This window comes from Poromitra crassiceps, assembly GCF_964638095.1.
Source record: "Poromitra crassiceps genome assembly, chromosome: 7".
NCBI classification, from domain to species: domain Eukaryota; kingdom Metazoa; phylum Chordata; class Actinopteri; order Beryciformes; family Melamphaidae; genus Poromitra; species Poromitra crassiceps.
Genome location: NC_139628.1, coordinates 38278444 through 38298333, shown reverse-complemented (window position 1 = coordinate 38298333; position 19890 = coordinate 38278444). Strand labels below are relative to the sequence as shown.

The following is a 19890-nucleotide window of genomic DNA, read 5'->3' as shown; positions in this document are numbered from 1 at the left end:
TGTCTTTTCCCTCTATCACCGACTTACTTTCGTTGATTTCCTCCTCTCTCTCCCCCTTCTCGAAGGTTGCACATATTTTGGCATGGGCCCTGCTCTCTCTCTGATCATGTAATGATTTGCCCGTAACGATTACTTTCCCATGCGATGATAGAGCGGTTTGTACCTGTCCTACGGAGCGCCGCAGCCCGCCGCATTCCTGCATCGAGCCGCCTGCCAATCACTGTCAGGCTGCGCACTCCTCTCGCACTAACACACACACACACAGCTCTTTCACCAGCTCACTCCGCTGTGTGTGCACTCCCGCATGCTTCTTGACGCGCGCGCTCTCTCACACACTCTCATTGCTCGGAGAGACGCACACACGTTAATGTCTCCCCTCCCGAGCGCATACCGTAGCTCAGCAGCGCGGCATTTTTGCCAGCGAAAATGTCGCTCTCTGGGTCAATCAAAAGTCGGCTAACCCCCCCCTCCCTCATTCCTCTTGCACGCGATGAAAACAACGCAACAGCAAACATGTCATTCCGCATGAATGATGCAGACCCCCCCCCCGGGACAAACAGTCATAAATATGTCATTTTGTTTTAACCTGCAATTCTAGGAACCCCTAGAATCCAAAACATGATCAGTGATGTTCATGCATAGACACATGGACAAACTAAATGAGCAAACGAGTGAGATAGCACGCCTTTGGGAAAATACCAAAAGAAGTAAGACGCAGAATTTCCCCAAGTTTCATCAAAATACGATCAGCATTGTCTGAGATATGGAGGACGACAGACGAAATGAAACAAATTCCCCTCCAATGCCATGGAATGTTAACAGGTTTATCAGATGAGAGGTGGCTACGGTAAGAGAGAAGGCCCATATTACGTGACAGCTATTTTCTCGGGGTCAGGGGGTAACGATGAGTCGAAATTTTCCACTCTGGGTCCAAATGTTTACCCTGATGGAGAATATTTACTTTTGCTGCATGCTACAGTCAATTCAAGGTAGGCTGGAACAGACAAAGGAATAGGTACAGAGCTCAGTAAGGACTAAGTGAGAAGAAGAGTAGGGCACAGTCCTGGACCTTATTTGGCACAATCAAAACCAATTCAATTCCATGCAGAAACTCCATCTACTGTACATCCCCAGGCCTGTTCCCCATTTCACTACAACACACCTTGCTCAGGTGTGCCTCCTAAAGATTAAACCGCTTACTTGTGTTCGGTTTCGCTGTGACAGCCAAACATGATTGTTGTAGATACTGTGACAGCCAAACATGATTATTGTAGATACTGTGACAGCCAAACATGATTGTTGTAGATACTGTGACAACCAAACATGATTATTGTAGATACTGTGACAACCAAACATGATTATTGTAGATACTGTGACAACCAAACATGATTGTTGTAGATACTGTGACAACCAAACATGATTATTGTAGATACTGTGACAACCAAACATGATTGTTGTAGATACTGTGACAACCAAACATGATTATTGTAGATACTGGCCGAGTCATGTGAAATAAAAGTCAATTCGAACAAGGCTCATTGCAAGACTTCCGTTCAGAAATGGCATGATTTATCAGATGATGACTGAAAATAAACATAAATAAGCATTTCAAATCAGAATTTCTGTGTGTGAATTTACTTGAGTGTATATTTATTTCTTCATTCAGACATTGGCACAAGCCTTTTGAACACTGACATGCTGCTGACAGATGGCATGTCTCGGGCCAGTCCCATATCACCACGCAGAGTGTGCTGATAGGGCCTGTCAGTGATGGCGATAGGTAAGGCAGACACGGACGGGGGCATGACGTACCCTAGCTGGCTTCACCTGTGACGGCCATGCCGTTTGCTGATTAAGTACCTCTGCGAAGTTCACTGTCTGACTGTCTGTCTGTCAGTCCATCTGTCCGTCAACATGGAGCTCAGATGATCTGCGGTCCATGGAGCTACAGGGCTACATGTTTTGATCCGGGAAGGGGGGGCTCCTTGATATGGAGCTCACTCCAATATCTATCATATCATCTCCACGGCCTCCAAAGGCCACCTGGCTACCACAATCCCAACTATCCCAGCTATGGGAGCGAGTCATGTTGGTTGAGATGGGAGAAGAAACCATAGGGATGAAACAAAAAGGCCTTATTTAAGAGAGCATTATGTCCTAACTGGAGTGGAAGAGGGGGGGGGGGGAATGGAGGCTGCCTGAGTGACGTGCTCAATGTCAAATGTACACTTTTCCAGGTCATGGTTGCCAAATACTTTACAAGCTGCATACCTGTCAACAGGGAGACAGGAGGAGAGGGGGCGGGTGATGATAGGATCCGCTGGGGCAGGGACATCGGGACGACAGATTCGAACAAGCTGGCTGCATTGGGAGTATGCGTGTGCGTCGTATATGATACACACAACCCCCACGTGGATGATGTCACCGCACCCCGCCGCTCGGGGACAGAATTCCACAGTGGCATTTCAGATGTGACACCAAACCGAGACAAAGGCTGTTGCTCGGCAGGCCAGTGACCGGCTAACAGTCGTCTGTGGCCGTGGTGCATTTTTGTCGTAGAGGTAATTATTTTCAAAAGGTCAAACATCAATCACTCTAAAACACACAAAACGATGCGGGACTGTAAAGCAGGCATCTCTTAAAAACACATAGTTGAAGAAAAAAAAAAGTCGGTTCGTTTACAGTTCACGGTCAAGTTCACTTTTAGTTCAGACCTGCCTCTGGTCCACTGCAACTATGTGTCACTTCAGCTACAGTATGTTCAGATATCACTTTGAGTCAAGATGTTACCACTCGGAAAAGCGACCGCCGCATCTTTTGGGGTGAGAAAGCTAAATTTAGCTCAACCGAGTGGTCAAAAATACATGTGCTCTGCAACTGTTTACATAAACTCAGTGATGCACGTTCAACTTTAACACCAACAAATCTCCGATATAGCCTACACATTTATTAGGTTGAAATGCCAGCACTGTTACAGACCTCCAGATGACTGGCTGAAGCTGGATGCTTTTCCCATGACCTGCTACCTGCCCCCCGACACCGCCCCCTCGCCCCACACACACACACACACACACACACACACACACACACACACACACACAAACTCCATACAGCTCACAGTGCAAATAATACATACATAAACATACTTATAAAGATATACCTCATACATGTACACACAGATGCTTTCCTTATACATACATTTACATAACACACACGCACGCACACACACACACACGCGCGCGCGTGCACACACACACACACACAAGCAGGGCCTTCCTCTGAGGGGAGACCTAGGTCTCTTTACAGGGGCCAGTAAGTCTGTTGAGCGGCCTTGCTACATCTGTACTGTGTCACTGCTCACCCTAGTGTGTGTGTGTGTGTGTGTGTGTGTGTGTGTGTATTTCAGAGAGGGCACCATGGCCGAGGTAATCCCTGTGAGCTGCCTGGGAATGGAAAGGCAGATGAACCCTTGGCTCCAATGGTCACACACAGCAGTCACAAGACACACACACCTTAGTCAAGTTATGCTTAACCCATTGATACCTGATGCAGCATTTGTGTGTATCCCTTTAAGACCGCGAACCGCGTGACGCGGTTCGTGGTCTTAAAGGGATACACACACAAATGAGGGATATACACGCAAATGCTGCATCAGGTATCAAAGGGTTAATAGTAGCCTACATACAGGACACGGAAAAACACACACACACACACACACACACACACACACACACACACACACACACCTAAGCCAGTATAGCTATGTTAGTGAGGACATTCTCTATGCATTCTCTAGCCCCTATAACCCTAACCGTAGCCATCACAACTAAATGTTTAACCCCAATTCTAAGTCTAACCTAATGCTTTTTAGATTTTTGGGGCATTTGACCTTTATTAGACAGGACAGTAGGCAGACAGGAAAGGTGGGGAGAGAGAGAGAGGGGATGACATGCGGCAAAGGACCTCAGGTCGGATTCGAACCCGTGTCGGCCTCGCGAAGGAGCGAGCCTTCGTGGTACACGTGGTACCAGGTGAGCCACATCTAACCTAATCCTTAAAACCAACTCTTAAGCCCATGGCACACCAAACGAACATTCTCAAACAAACACAAACAAACACGAACAAACACGAACAAAGACAAATGTTCGTTTGGTGTGCCATAGCTGTCTGTCCTTGTCTGTTCGTGTTCGGCGATGTTCTGTCATGTTTGCCAGGATTCGACTTGTTCAATCCGGCGTTGTTCGCTGTTCGCTGTTGTCTGTAACTTCCCATGTTTTCAGTCGCGTATCCATGGAAACGGAGCTCACGCATGCGCGCCGCATGCGGTTGTCTGGTCAGTTTGGTCAGAGGCAGAGCAGAGCCTCCTCTAAATTAACGTTACACGCGACGCAGCAAACATACGTTTCTCTGCCAACCATGTGCCATCACACTGGGCATCAACAACACTAGCGGGAGACTTCTCCCATGCACTCCCGCAAATAAGTAATGTTTTGCGCAGCAAGGTTACATAATGAGGGAGAGAGAGAACATCCATGACGGCTAACAACGAGCTATGCTAATAACTAGCTAGCCGTTCAGAAACACATGTAAACAGCCGTGTGATCACTGAGAACGTCAGTAAAATAAGGAGAGAGCTGCAGGTGCTTATGCAGAACTAGTGCACGATTAAGTGCACAGTGGGTAATGACCCGCTGTGATGAAGAATATAGCGAGATTAACCAGGTTGATAGCAGAGAAAACACTGTTGCAGCTGCCATCAGCAGGACCTCCAGGTCCAGGCTTCAACTAGCGTTGCCTGTCACATGACGCCTTCATGGTCCCTCGATAAAGTCTGCAGAAATATGCACGTTCCCTCACCTCTCTCTCAAGAAGCGTCACGTGAGTGTGGCGTTTAAGGCCATCTGTCGCTACAAAATAAATAAACTGGGTGTATCATTGTATTACTCGACAGATGTATAACTAACTTTGTCAGTCTGAGCCATCTTCTATGTGCTGTAACACAGTGCAGTTTCTATTTTTCTGGTGTTTCTTTTTTACATGTTTGGGACTGTTGTGCTGAATATGTTTGGTCGGTGTGCCATGCTTTCAAACAATCTCCAACATCTGCCAACATTCACAGACAATTGTCTGTTGGTGTTTGTTGGTGTTTGTTTGAGAATGTTTGATTGGTGTGCCATGGCCTTTAACCTTCAAACAGCCATTAGAAGGTGTGTGAGAAAGTGAGGACCGGCCAAAATGTCCTCAGTTTCCTCAAATGTCCTCACTTCCCAGGTATAAAACTCAAATTGGTCCTCACTAAGATAGCTGTACTTGTGCAAACACACACTGTCACGTACTGTGGTGGTGCGTGTCTGTGCGAGCGTGCATGACTGCGTGCTTATGAATACGCTTCTGTGGGAGTGTGTGCATAATTGCGGGTCATTTGTAGCGGGGGTCTCTAGTGTTTGGTCGAGGCGGTGCAGCGTTTACTCAGAGCACATGTGGCCACGGGGGGAAGCAGATGTGAGAACCACAGGAAGCATCATTAGCCTCGCAAACATTGGCCGCAGCCAGGCGTGGAGACCCTGTCAGGGACCAGACCCCCCCCACCCCTCCCCAGCCAGGCGTGGAGACCCTGTCAGGGACCAGTCCCCCCCGCCCCTCCCCCAGCCAGGCGTGGAGACCCTGTCAGGGACCAGTCCCCCCCGCCCCTCCCCCAGCCAGGCGTGGAGACCCTGTCAGGGACCAGACCCCCCCACCCCTCCCCAGCCAGGCATGGAGACCCTGTCAGGGACCAGACCCCCCCACCCCTCCCCCAGCCAGGCGTGGAGACCCTGTCAGGGACCAGACCCCCCCACCCCTCCCCCAGCCAGGCGTGGAGACCCTGTCAGGGACCAGTCCCCCCCGCCCCTCCCCCAGCCAGGCGTGGAGACCCTGTCAGGGACCAGACCCGCCCCCCCCCCTCCTGGAGCCAGGCATGGAGACCCTGTCAGGGACCAGACCCCCACCCCCACACCCCCCTCCCGGAGCCAGGCGTGGAGACCCTGTCAGGGACGAGACCCCCCCCCCCCCAGCCAGGCGTGGAGACCCTGTCAGGGACCAGAACCCCCCCTCCCCCAGCCAGGCGTGGAGACGCTGTCAGGGACCAGACCCCCCCCCCCCCCCCTCCTGGAGCCAGGCGTGGAGACCCTGTCAGGGACCAGACCCCCCTCCTGGAGCCAGGCGTGGAGACCCTGTCAGGGACCAGACCCCCCCCCCCCCCCCCCCTCATGGAGCCAGGCGTGGAGACCCTGTCAGGGACCAGACCCCCCCCCCCCCTCATGGAGCCAGGCGTGGAGACCCTGTCAGGGACCAGACCCCCCCCCCCCCCCCCTCCTGGAGCCAGGCGTGGAGACCCTGTCAGGGACCAGACCCCCCCCCCTCCTGGAGCCAGGCGTGGAGACCCTGTCAGGGACCAGACCCCTCGCCACCCCCGGCCACTTTCTCTCAGTCAATCTGCGTTTCAGGGGATCTAGCTATCCATCTTATGCCTAACCTCTCTCACACTCACTCACATCCCTTATATAGCAGCCTCCTCTGTTATTTCTTCCGATCCCGAGAGAGAGGAGGGTCAGAGAAGATAGTCGAACGAGTCCCGTATTTGTTTCCAATGTCTGGCAGTATTCTTTTCCCTGGATTACTGCACCTTCATGTTGATGCCCCCAACTACATGTGGACATTTCAGTTTCGCTTGATCTTTCTCATCTCTGCTAGGGAGGGGTGGGAATCGCTGAGTAGCTCACGATACGATATCGTCACGATACTTGGCCCTCGATAACGATATATCACGATACAGCGATACTGCGATAATCGATATATTGGAAGACGATACATCACGATACCTGTGTAACTGAAGAGAAAAAAATACCCCTAAAAGGCAAGAAGCAGGTATTATGTATTTATTAGCAGAATTGACATGAACTCTCTCAGAGTTCACTCACTCACTCATACCATTTTCGATACCACGGAGGAAAAGTTACACATTAAGTCTTTTTATTATTATTATTAAAACAAGAAAACCTATATAACCTACCTACCTATATAATTTCTAAAAGTAGATATTAATGATCAAACATTTCCATTCAGTAGCCTACAGTATTTATGTTTTTGTTTCAACTACAAACATAAATAAACGTCAACTTGAAACTATGTTTGAACTACCACACACAGCATAATATTTTAGCCTGTTTATTAAAAAAAAAAAAAAAAAAAAAAAAAAAAAAAAAATTTAATAAACATATCGATACTTGGTGCCAGTGTATCGATAACGTATCGCAAGTGGAAATATCGCGATACCGTGAGTATCGATATTTTGTCCCACCCCTACTAGGGATGCATATTGGATTTTTTTTGCCGATATCCGATATTTTCCCAACTCTTTTGGCCAATTGCCGATTCAGATATATGTGTGCATTTTTCCCCAGCTAATTTCATACAACATCAAGTCTCTCCTGTAGTGGAATTATTATTATGCCCACTCTTATCGTGATGGCCCGCTGGCAGATACAGACATAAATACAATGCTTTTCAAAATGTACACATTCACTGGGCAAAATGAGAAAGCTAATTCAACTTGGCTTATGTAAAACATGCCATATGTGGATCTTTCAAACAAAACTAAGATGTACCTACACAGGCCTGGATCATGGATGATGCTGTCCCTGGGTTCAGATTAGCCTCATTTTATCGGCCTGTCAGATCGGCAGAAATGCTCGTTTCGGGCCGAAGCCGATATTTAATTGATTTTAAAGCCTTTAGCGGCCGATAACGATGACGTGCCGATATCTTCTTTTTATCTCTGCTTTACGTTGGTGCTGTCTTCTCCTCTGTTCCCTCTGTCCTCTGTCCTTTAAGCCTTCTCCTCTGTTCCCTCTGTCCTCTGTCCTTTAAGCCTTCTCCTCCGTTCCCTCTGTCCTCTGTCCTTTAAGTCTTCTCCTCTGTTCCCTCTGTCCTCTGTCCTTTAAGCCTTCTCCTCCGTTCCCTCTGTCCTCTGTCCTTTAAGTCTTCTCCTCTGTTCCCTCTGTCCTCTGTCCTTTAAGCCTTCTCCTCCGTTCCCTCTGTCCTCTGTCCTTTAAGTCTTCTCCTCCGTTCCCTCTGTCCTCTGTCCTTTAAGTCTTCTCCTCTGTTCCCTCTGTCCTCTGTCCTTTAAGTCTTCTCCTCCGTTCCCTCTGTCCTCTGTCCTTTAAGTCTTCTCCTCCGTTCCCTCTGTCCTCTGTCCTTTAAGTCTTCTCCTCCGTTCCCTCTGTCCTCTGTCCTTTAAGTCTTCTCCTCCGTTCCCTCTGTCCTTTAAGTCTTCTCCTCTGTTCCCTCTGTCCTCTGTCCTTTAAGTCTTCTCCTCCGTTCCCTCTGTCCTCTGTCCTTTAAGTCTTCTCCTCCGTTCCTTCTGTCCTCTGTCCTTTATGTCTTCTCCTCCGTTCCCTCTGTCCTTCACGTCTTCTCCTCCATTCCTTCTGTCCTCTGTCCTTTACGTCTTCTCCTCCATTCCTTCTGTCCTTTACGTCTTCTCCTCCATTCCTGTCCTTCTGTCCTCTCTAAACCTGCTTCATGCAACTCGTCCCCTCTCACTCCATCAATATTCCTGTTTTCCTTTTGCACAGACAACACCGTGTCTGTCTGTGTGTGTGTGTGTGTGTGTCCGCTTCTCCCCTCGCGTTCGCTTAAATCCACATCAATATCACTCCATTCATATCCCCCTCTCCCCCTTTGTATCTTCTGCTTGCTCCAACGTGGCACTCACTCTCCTCCACCTTTGTCTTTCCAAGTCTGTGATGATAGTTTATATATTATATCGTGATATATTCATATATATATATATTTAGTCTATTTCACCGCAGGTTGTTTCTGCTCCATCTGTACTTGCAGCTGCATTTCATTTAACCCCGGCGATCGAAAAGTAGTTGCTGCTATTCAATTATATTTTGTTTTATTTGCCACATCTGGCGCTGGGCTTTGCTTCTACCTGTAAGTCTTATTAGTTTCCATATTGACACATTAATTCTTTGAATACCAGTGACCTCATTTTTCCAAAACAATTCCTCTGTCCCCCCCCCCCCCCCAAGAATAATCACCTTCATGAAAAGCATTTCTCACATGCTTCCTCCTAACCTATCCCTCTCTGCCTTACTCTATCAGGGCTGTCCAATGCAATAACAACACCTCCAAATAATTAGGCCTACAAGTACATTAAGAACACAGTTTCACATAGGGTTATCTCAGCTACTGTACCATAGGCCTATCGTATCAGATCTACTGTCTGTAATGTGCATTAATTACAATTGATGGCAAATTCAATTCAAAACAATTCTTCTCTATATTCAAGGGGAATGAAAATAGTTTACCATTTACTGTAGTGATACATAGAGAAAACATGAATAATATGAACTATAATATGAAGAACATGAACTTAATATTGTAACTTGCTCATGAATCCTGGTTTTTAGATGTCAAATTCTGAGCATGAAAAATGGGATTGAGTGCAATTTTCACACTTTGCAAAGTCATCCTGTGGGTCGGATTGGATGCTCTGGCAGGCCGGTTCTGGCCCCTGGGCCGTATGTTTGACCCCCCCGCCCCCCCCCCCAACTCCCTTTAGACTTATCTCCCTATTTTCATTCCTCTCTTCTTTCTGACCTGGCTCTTATCACTCTCCTCCTGACGATCCTCTCTAGAACTGTTTACGCACGCACACACACACACACACACACACACACACACACACACACACACACACACACACACACACACACACACACACACACACACACACACACACACACACACACACACACACACACACACACACACACACACACACACACACACACACACACACACACACACACACCTCCTTCCTACCTGCTCTCCCCTCTAATTAGGCGTCCCGAGGAGGCCAAGTGCTGCTGCACCCCTCTCGTTAGCACCACTCCCCCGCACGCCTGCTGCAATCCCACCCCGGGGACTGATCTGAGGTCAGGGCCGGGGGCAGGACGGCACGGACGGAACCAGACGCATGCACCACCGACCATAGACATATATAAGGCTAGATGGCTTACCCGCGCTGCCGGTCAATGGAGAGCGACGTCGTCGCATGGTGGCCATCTTGCTACGGCACCACAGCTTTATATATATCTATGGGTTAAAAAAACGCTAACATTTTATTATTATTTTTGGCTCCAAATTACACCAAACTTAAACTGAAGCATCATCATCATGAGATGAATTCACGCACCTAGTTTCATGCAGTTTCATCCATTTTGCTAGGAGCTATGAGCATCTGTTGTTGGGTTAGTATTATCACATCAGATGATCATAACTCCTAGGGAAATGGATGAAACTGCATGAAACTTTGTGCCTGAATCCCTCTCATGGCATAGATGCTTCGGTATAATTTTGGTGTAATTTGGAGCCCATCAAAAATATAGTGTTTTTAGTGTTTTTTGTTTTGTTGTTGCCATATCTCGGGAACGGAATATGCTTGTAATAAACCAAACCGTTTGTAAATCCGTCAAGATTTCAGCAAGTTATGAGTATTTTTGTCTGTGCACCCTCCAACAGCTACCAGAGAACGTACCAGAAAGCCTGCCGTAGCAAGATGGCGGCGCTTCAACGACGCTGGTGACTCCGCCTTAAGCCATCTAGCCTTATATATGTCTATGCCACCGACGCCGATTCTGTGGCGCGGTTCTGTGGCTTTGAGAGCGGCTGCGTGAAAAATGTGGAGGCCAGATGATGTGCCGAGGGCCCGCCGCCTCCGCCGCCGCTGCTGCAAACCCGAGTTTGAACTGGCGTCCAGGAACACACAACAGGATAAAACAACAACGCTCAATCACGCTGATGGAGAGGACATGGGCCCTCTGTGCACACGGAGCACAAGACGTTTCATCAGAGGAACACGATGCCAGAGGCTCGGCTTTCAAGCTCAGCAACGACAAATAAACCTCATGATGAGGGAACAAATACACCCAGGAGGGGATGGAGAGGAAACCGAGAGGGCAGCCACCTGCAAACTCACAATGGAGCGGGCTATCAGTAGTGGGGCATGAGGCCTACTAAAGGCTGTCACTGGTGAACTCTGTCGGGACACAGAGGGTCCCCTCTGCTGTAACATTGCCATCTGCTGGTAGTTCTTCATCACTGCGTGACGACGGCCCAATATCACACATTGTGTGGGGGTATTGCACAGTGTGTGGCACAATAAGGCTCATTTTCATTTCCTGCGAGCCACAGACAAAGCCACAAAATGCTCGTTATACATTTTGATATTGCGCGCTCTGCCTCTGAGCAACATGCCCTCGCGCTGACACACTGGCCCGTGCGCGCGCGCGCCGCAACATGATTGCACCGAGCATGCGATGCCGTTTACTGGCATGGGCTGCACTCAGTCACGGTATGGTATTAGCACTCTGCATCAAGAGATGGCAAAGCAAACAACACTATCGAGTTCCCCCCGAGATTTTGGAGGGGAACTGCGAAGCCACATCCCCCCCATCTTTCCCATTTTCACGTGGCCCGGTTGATTCATCAATTCCCGATGTTAACTAAAAACGAGGTTGGCAAGGAAAAAAACAAACTTGTTCGATCTGTCAGCCTTCGTTTATCGGAGGAAAAGTGTCGGTCATCATTGGGATTTTTTGGCCAACAAACAATGTCCAATGTTCTATATGACAACCATGTGTAATTTACATGCTACAATAGCAGAGACAGCATCAACCCAACTGCTAGCCGCACCTGCTTTAGCATATTCAGCAATTCACCCAATTCCTCAGGTGATACGTAGACAGAGACATTCTTCTCTCGCCACACAGGATTATTTGACAAATAATTGGGGAGGCAAACCCACAAAAGCAATGCCACATTTTTGAACGTCTGATTAAGACCGTTTGTCCAAATTTCCCTGCAACATTACATCCTTTGTGCTGAAAAAACCTGCCGTGTCAGGCAATGACGCAAAGGAAAACAATTAATTTGGCAATGAGTGGCTAGACCTCAGCCTACCTAGTCCTGTACGTGCAAAAGTTGGCGCAAACGGACTTTGCTTTTGGGATCTCGACATCCAACAGCACATGCTGCTTGTTGCAGTTGTAATGTGTCCTGCAGGACCTTCTCGCGTTGACTTACTGAGAAGGGTGTGATGAGCTACTTCCTTTTGGACCAGGCTCTGGAGACGGATGCCTGCTCCGAGTGCTCTCCGTATTTCCATGGTGGGAAGAGGGGCATCCCGGCCCACCTGAGCCTCAGCTCAGGACACACAGGAAACTGTGCTACTGTGCCCAGAAAAGCTACACGAGCTTTCCAGGAACGGTGACACATTTCGTGACAAACCTCTCTCTGCACTTTATGCAAAAAAAAACGTAGAGCAACATTTGCGACCGTGGACACAGAGAGGAACGCTGCGCACAACACCTCCAAACACACACAGTTCCGATCCACGCTAGGCAACCCCTCGGTCCCACTCCGCAGATTAGGGCCAGATGGGAACAATGAGATGAGTATGAGGGCTTTTGCAGTGTAACTGAAAACACTCGCTCTTGTTAACGCACTCCAAAACCTTGCTGCGTCCATCCATCAGCGGCCAGATGTGCTCCGAGGCCTTTGCTTTCGCTGCGGCGGAGCGGAGGGGCCGATCCCTCTCCAAATTAATTCACTTCCCATTCCACTTGTGTCCACAACAAAGGCCCTCATGAAAGCTAATTGGCTCGTTTGAGGTCTTTATGATGGAGCTATCGAGCCCCGGGGGGGCAGGGGGGGGGCGGGGGGGGGGGGGGGAGCAGAGGATGCCGTTGTTGTTGACGGACGCTCACTCGGGACCGTTTGCACGCTGCGACCCCACTTACTCGTACCATTAGACCCCAATGCCACCCCCCCCCCTTCCGGAGCACTTCAATGCGCACTCGACTGGCCGCGTTCGCATTTTTAAGAGGGACCGTTTCCTTGAGCAAACAACGCAAACGAACGACCGCTTTTTGTGGCTAATTTACTGTTGAATTGCATGTTGAGTAATGACAGGCGGCGCATGTCCTGAAATAAGCCAAACTGTAACGACCACAGATTGCGTGGAAACTTGTAAAAAGCGGCGAGCAATAAAAGCAGCATCAAAGACCAATTACATCCATTACCCATTGATAACATATCATTCATCATTAGGCTAATTCCCACAGGGAGGCTAATGTCATCTACTTCAATAAAGATATGAATGTTGCATTCTGTTTGCCATGTTTCATTTGCAGTGACAATATCCAAGCTTATAAATAATGCAGACTACAGAGGCTTAGACATCACGCTATTTACCAGAATTTCTGGTGGAGAATACAGAACTGGAGTAAAAACACAGCAGTTCGGGAAATCATAACCAAAATCTCATCATCATCTCTACCGTTCACACCAGCCTGGACATGCAAAGTTAAGATTTATCACTGGGGGGGGGGGGGGGATATCTACTTTTACAATTACTAACACACATGAAAACAAACCAAGTACAACATTCTTAGAGAGGTGTGCAGAGGTGGGTGCCAAAAAGGACAACAAGCATAGGAAAATGATTTGCTTTGCTCCGGAGCCCAGGCCAGCAGGTGCCTGCCAGATAGTTATTTGGTGCTCAGAGATGCCTGGATGTCTTTTGAGGGCACAGCCGCCTGCAGAACCCCATTCAGCAAAAAGGAAAAACTGGGTTCTGGGAGGTTTCGCTTTGCTGCACAGACCAAGGGAATGGAGTGAGAGAGCAGCACAGACCAAGGGAATGGAGTGAGAGCAACAAGACCCTCCAAGAATCACTGGAGGTATGTCATTATGTCACCCACAAAGGAAGGCCTATTCCCTCCCTGAGGAACACAGAGGGCTGGAGAGACACAGGCCATTTGGCCAACACACACAAAGCACACACAGCACTAGTGCTGCTGTTGGGCAATAAATCAGTATTACATTGATATCGTGCTATGAGACTATAGATATCGTCTTCGATTTTGGATATCGTTATATGGCACAAGTGTTGCCTTTTCCTGATTTTAAAGGCTGCATTCCAGTAAAGTGATGGCATTTTCTCAACTCACCAGACTGTTGTTGCCGTTCTGTGATTTGCCTTTACCCACTTACCTCCTCCTCCACACACCAAGGCACTATTCGCCAAAGTTCAAAAACATTTCAACTCGAGCGAACGGGCACCCTTTTGCATTGACTTTGTATGTAATCTCGTCACGTGAATTTTGTGACAAGCGTGGATTCCCAGTTAGTCTTTTATATCCACATTACAAACCATTATTTATCAAAAAGCTCATTGTGTAAACATGTTGTGGGGGGGGGGGAAATAAATAAATATATATATATATATATATATATATATATATATATATATATATATATATATATATATATATATATATATATATATATATCGAGATATGATTGCTGGTCTATATTGCCCAGCCCTCCACAGCACAACTTCCAACAACCATACACACACATGGAGTGTCCCTCTCTTGTCTTCAGATAGCAAGGCAACATCTCTGCCCCTCAGATGGTCAACTGGTGACGAGAGAAGATGAGAAGAAAAGGACCTCAGACAAACACCCTCGCATAGCAAAACCCCAGGAAGCAGCAGCTGTCGCTCCTCCGACTCTGAAGAAAGTCACTATGGGTCACTCTGGTGTGTGTGTGTGTGTGTGCGTGTGTGTGTGTGCGTGTGCGTGTTAAAGAGAGATAAGTGTCCAGCGGCGCTGACTCGCGCTGCGCCCTCCTTGCACAGCTGGGGCAGCTTGCGCTCCGGCCACCGCTCGGGCAAAGCCAAGAGAGGCCCTAATTCCTTCTCACTGGACCTACGTTAACAGACGGCTCAAAACAACCAGATCACTGCAACTTGTCGTGAAACAGAAGTCAGTGTGTGTGGTGGGTGTATCCACTGAAACGCTGTTGGGGAACTGGAATGGCTAATCAAGTTAAGCACCGTCATTTATAAAAGGCACTTTGATCAGAGGTGACTTTCGTGCGGGAATTAACCCACACTCCTCTGGGTGCCAACAACATGTTCCAAACATCTGAACCGTACGAGTGAGTCACTGACCATACGACTGCTTTCTCTATTAGTCCTCTTAATTACAGTAGTGTCTGGAGCCCACATTTTATACAGCTTTCCATCATGGCTCTAGGATCACATCTACATTTCAGATAGTATAGTCATGGAAATCATGGTCAAGGTAACTTCATCAATGGTGCTACTTGCGAACTTCTTATACGTGTGATAAATGTAACCTTTGCGAGGCAGCTGGGTTCACAGCAAGATCATGAGATCACGATCACATGGCGAATCCATCTTGCCCCGCTCCAATCTGATTGGTTTGAATCTGAACCACCAGCGGTTCGCACCAATCAGTGTTCTACGAGGCAGCTACGGGCGGGCTTTAGGTCTGACGATAGTGAGAAGCAAGCCTGTGATAGACGGTGATAGAGAGAGAAGGTTCATCCAATCACCTGCCAGGTATTTTTTGAAAGTGCCTGCCCTGAGTCGTTCCCAGATGGTTATGTGAAGACTAGTGTGACTGCCTGGAAGCAGGCTGCGGGTCTAAGCTCTGCCATTGGTGCCGACCACTTCAGTCGGCAGCGGAAGAAAATCCCTTTCCGCTCCCTGCAAGCTCTGCCATTGGCTCCGACCGGCTCCGACCATTTATGGATTACCTCTCCGCTCCCTGTGTGTCACTCTATGCTCCCTCCCCCCTGCTAGACCAGAGTGAGAGCAAGACCAGCCAGACTCTCTCCTGTGTGGGTACAGCGCGAAACGGAGACAGTCTGGCAAGCGAGACTATGTGAAAACAAACCATCTGGCAGCGCCTGGTTATTAGAAATGCAGTTCTCAGACGTGATCAGACCCAATACTCTGATAATATACCGTTTCACATTGTCCTTCCCAATGCAGTCGGACGGCGGTTTAGACAGGCCAGTGCTGGACAGTGGCCTAGAAAGAGTCGTAAACTCTAGAGTGCCCTCTCGGTCACCGACGAGCGCCGATGACAGCGTGGACGTGCTCAGCTGGGCTATATGACAGCCGGGGTGTCTAAGCAGCCAATCACCTTGAGGTGTCATTAGCATGCGCACCTGTCGCGGTCATTTAAAAAGTGGCATCCTGCCGCTCTTTTAAAGCCAGCATTCTTGTCTCCAGTCCCAACAACTGCCTTGTGCTCCACTTCAAACAGTGATTGTGGTGTCGTTATGCGGCGTGTGTCAGGCTTGACTACACCGCTTAGCCTCTATGAATCATGCATGTGTGCTTATGGACCGTTAAGAGCTAACATGTACAACAATTCCATCAATAATGAATGGGAGTTGTGCGTATTGATTTTTAGGAGACAGCTCAAATGCAGGAGCAGTAACCTTTGACCTTTTAGAGGACGACACATGCCCTCTCCATTACAGGTCATGTCAGCTGGTGCAAGCCAGCCATAATGAAAAAGGAAGTTTTTAGTGACTTTAGGGTGCTTTCACACTTGGACCCCTTTAAAAGAACTAAACTCAGAGGGGACCAACAGCAAAGGGACTATGTTCTTTTTGTGTTCACATTGTCAGTTCATTTGAACGAGGACTCAGTTCTCTTTCTGGTCACATTATATGTTGTTCCACTGGAGCTCAGACATTTACTACTATGTCATTTATTATATTCTACCATCAGTAGGCTACCTTCTTCTTCTCCATAACATCACCTTACCTCAACTAATCCTATCCATAGCATCAGCCTTGGACCTGCTCCAACGCCACTGAAGGATGACGGGCCGTCAGCACGGTACAACAACATCCCTGACCCACTCGCATCCGAAACAGGGCCGTAGCCAGGGTTCCGAAATAGGGGAGGTCCAGCAAGGGGAGGCGGATTCGGCGGCGCCCGTTAGGGCGCCGCCGAAAAAAAATTGAGTTTTTTTTTTTCCCTTTTTAAGCCATATTTAGAGTAATATATCATTTTAAATCAACATTAGGATTATACTGTTGTGATGTCATTATTCAGTATATTCTCTTTCATGTCACCACCTGCTCAGCTCTCCTGTCAACATAATTGTAACTAACAAACACAAACTGTTTTAGCCAAATTCATATCAAAATGACACCTACAAACACAGGTACACAACCCAAGCCGTACACAACACACAAAGTCATCATCGATAATAAAAAAAACATACAGAGGGACATTTATTTATTCCTGATAGGAACGATTGAAAAATAAAATAAAATATATTATGTTGTTTTTACCTTTACACCACCTCTTTTTGTTACTTATTGGGTCATGAAACTGAAACCATGCATATAGCCACCTGCATACCTGACTTCGGGAGCTTGGCAATTGGCATCATGCATGATTAGCCAGTAGCATCCCAACGTGTCACACAGGTAACATTACTTAAGAGACAGACTAGACACTTACTTTCTTGGTTGTTGCTAAAAAATCTGTCAGTGTCACTCACTGTCTGTCGTTCACTTCGCTCACTGTCTCGCAGCTCGCTCACCTTCAATTATCTCGCCAGGCAGACAGACAGTCATCACTCACCACCAGGGGCGGACTGGGATCATAATTCAGGCCGGGCATTAGATACCAAGCAGGCCAGGCCGATACGGGCCGACGCGCGTGAAAAAATTTGGGGCGTTTGAAGCTCAATTTGGGCCGTTTGAAGCCCAATTTGGGCCGTTTGAAGCCAGATTTGAGCCGTTTGAAGCCCTATTTGGGTCGTTTAATGCCAGATTTGGGCCGTTTGAAGCCTGATTTGGGCCGTTTGAAGCCCAATTTGGGCCAAGTCCAATTTTACAATGAGATGCACCCACTTTAAACCTGAATAAAGTAATAAAACCACTAGTAAACCAGTAGGCGGCGCCTGGCCTGCTGTTCAGTGAGTGGCCTGGCCTGGCCTGCAAAAAAAAAAAAAAAAAAAAAAAAAATTTTTTTTTTTTTTTTTTTGGCAGGCTGAAATATTAGGGGAGGTCCGGACCTCCCCGTCCTCATAGCTAGCTACGGCCCTGATCCGAAATGATGTAGGCTAATGTGACGACGTCGGCATCACCTGAAATCTTTATCTGAATTATTTAAATCAACTCGTAGGAGAAACACTTTGCCTTAATTGCGACCATAATATAATATAGCTGGAAACGGTCAATGGTGAGATTTCCGAGAAGAACCATGAGAAGATTTAAGAAGATATGCCACATGAGAATTATGGTGATTTTTCGTTTGGTGCAGATGAATGATAAACCAATTTAGTAGCAACAGGTGTCTTTCTTTCCCAATGAATAGGCTAAGCTTGAAAAAAAACAGCATATATGAATACGTTTATTTAACGTTACATTAGGATACAGGGCTGTGCTGCAAATAATTCATCACGTCTCATTTGAAGTGACGCGTCTGCCTCGATCACTGTCAAGTGTTAAGAGAGATGGTCGCGTTGAATGAAGAAAGCACAACAGCTTACCTTCACACAGACAGCGAGAAGAACAAGTCCAGTCGTCCACAAGCAGCCCCCTGTCATCTCTGGCGCTGACAAAGTCAATTTAATTGCAAACTGTACAAAGACAAGTAAGTTGCTGGTTGCCCGCTTTCTCAGTCAGTCGCTCTTCGCTTCACCCAGGGAGAATTGGAGAAAGAGGTCGACTATCCTCGCAGAGAGAGAGAGAGAGAGAGAGAGAGAGAGAGAGAGAGAGAGAGAGAGAGAGAGAGAGAGAGAGAGAGAGAGAGAGAGAGAGAGAGAGAGAGAGAGAGAGAGAGAGAGAGAGAGAGAGAGAGAGAGAGCGAGAGAGAGAGACAGAGAGAGAGAGAGAGAGAGAGGAGCGAAAAGCTTAGAGAAGAAATGCCCGAGACGACATGACACCTCACAGTCGCTTCCAGATATTTTGTGCCTCAAGCAAACACGTTGTTGCTAAATTTATGTTTGCATACCAGCCGTGCGTCAGGAAAAGGGGCTCACCCACCTTACATTCTTAAAGAAACACTCTCCCATTGGCCATTACGCACTGATGATGGGCTGCCTCCCGAGAAAACACGCAGCAGAGTGATACAGCTAGCCAGAGTGTGGAGCTAATTAGCAGTGTTGTTGAGCCATAATTGGTTCTCAACGTGGATTGGGGACCACCAGGACGTCCGCAGCAAATAGATTAATTGTTAAACTCCAGCATTATTTCACTTCCAAAAAGTTAACACAATTAGAGGATGTAGAATAGTGACTATTTTGATCATAGTTTCACTGTTATCTCTCTACAATAGGCTAAAGATAGTCGTGGAATTCTGGACAAAATCATATATTAACTGGAAGTGCACTCGGGAAGTGCACTCGGGAAGTGCGGACCTGTGCCAAGGCCATTATACTCCAGTCTGATATGCAAATTTTGTGAGTTGGATCTAAACCCTAAAATCCTGACCCACCCACATCCCCCTGCCACTTCCCCTACCCACCCCTGACTCCCTACAACCCTCCTATCCCTAGCTACCGCCCCTTTTCCCTAGCCCCGCCCCTTTCATGACCACGACCTCCCACCACCCAGATTCAGCTAGCCACTCCCCCTACCCACCCCTCGAACCCCGACTCTCTATGACCTTCCTATCCCTAGCTATGACCCCTTTTCCATAGCCCTGCCCCCTTCCTTCACCTGGCCCGGATCGGATCCACTCCAAAATGTTATTGGTTCTTCGTTGGCCCATGCTACACCCTCCCACCAAGTTTCATGAGAATCAGCCCAGTAGTTTTTCCATAATCCAACTAACAAACAAACGGACAAATGGCACCAAAAACTACCTTGGCGGAGGTAAGTAACAATCAAAAATATTCTCCGATTTGGGTCTGAGAGACAAAATATCATTATGGGCGTCCGTGGCCCTAAAGTGGACTAAATGAGGGGTCCTTGATATGAAAAGGGGTG

The 19890-nt window shown here is 47.8% G+C and overlaps 1 protein-coding gene across 1 annotated transcript in view; it reads right to left on the bottom strand.

The window, feature by feature from the left end:
* Nucleotides 1-18506, bottom strand: part of LOC310779223 (ADAMTS-like protein 1) — a gene marked incomplete at its 5' end in the record, with an annotated part of 146440 nt that extends 127934 nt beyond the window's left edge. Inside the window, one exon of the mRNA XM_083639729.1 lies at nucleotides 18450-18506. Coding sequence (XP_083495855.1) covers nucleotides 18450-18506 — 57 coding nt within the window. The remainder of the gene's footprint in view (nucleotides 1-18449) is intronic.
* Between the last annotated feature and the right edge of the window lie 1384 nt (nucleotides 18507-19890).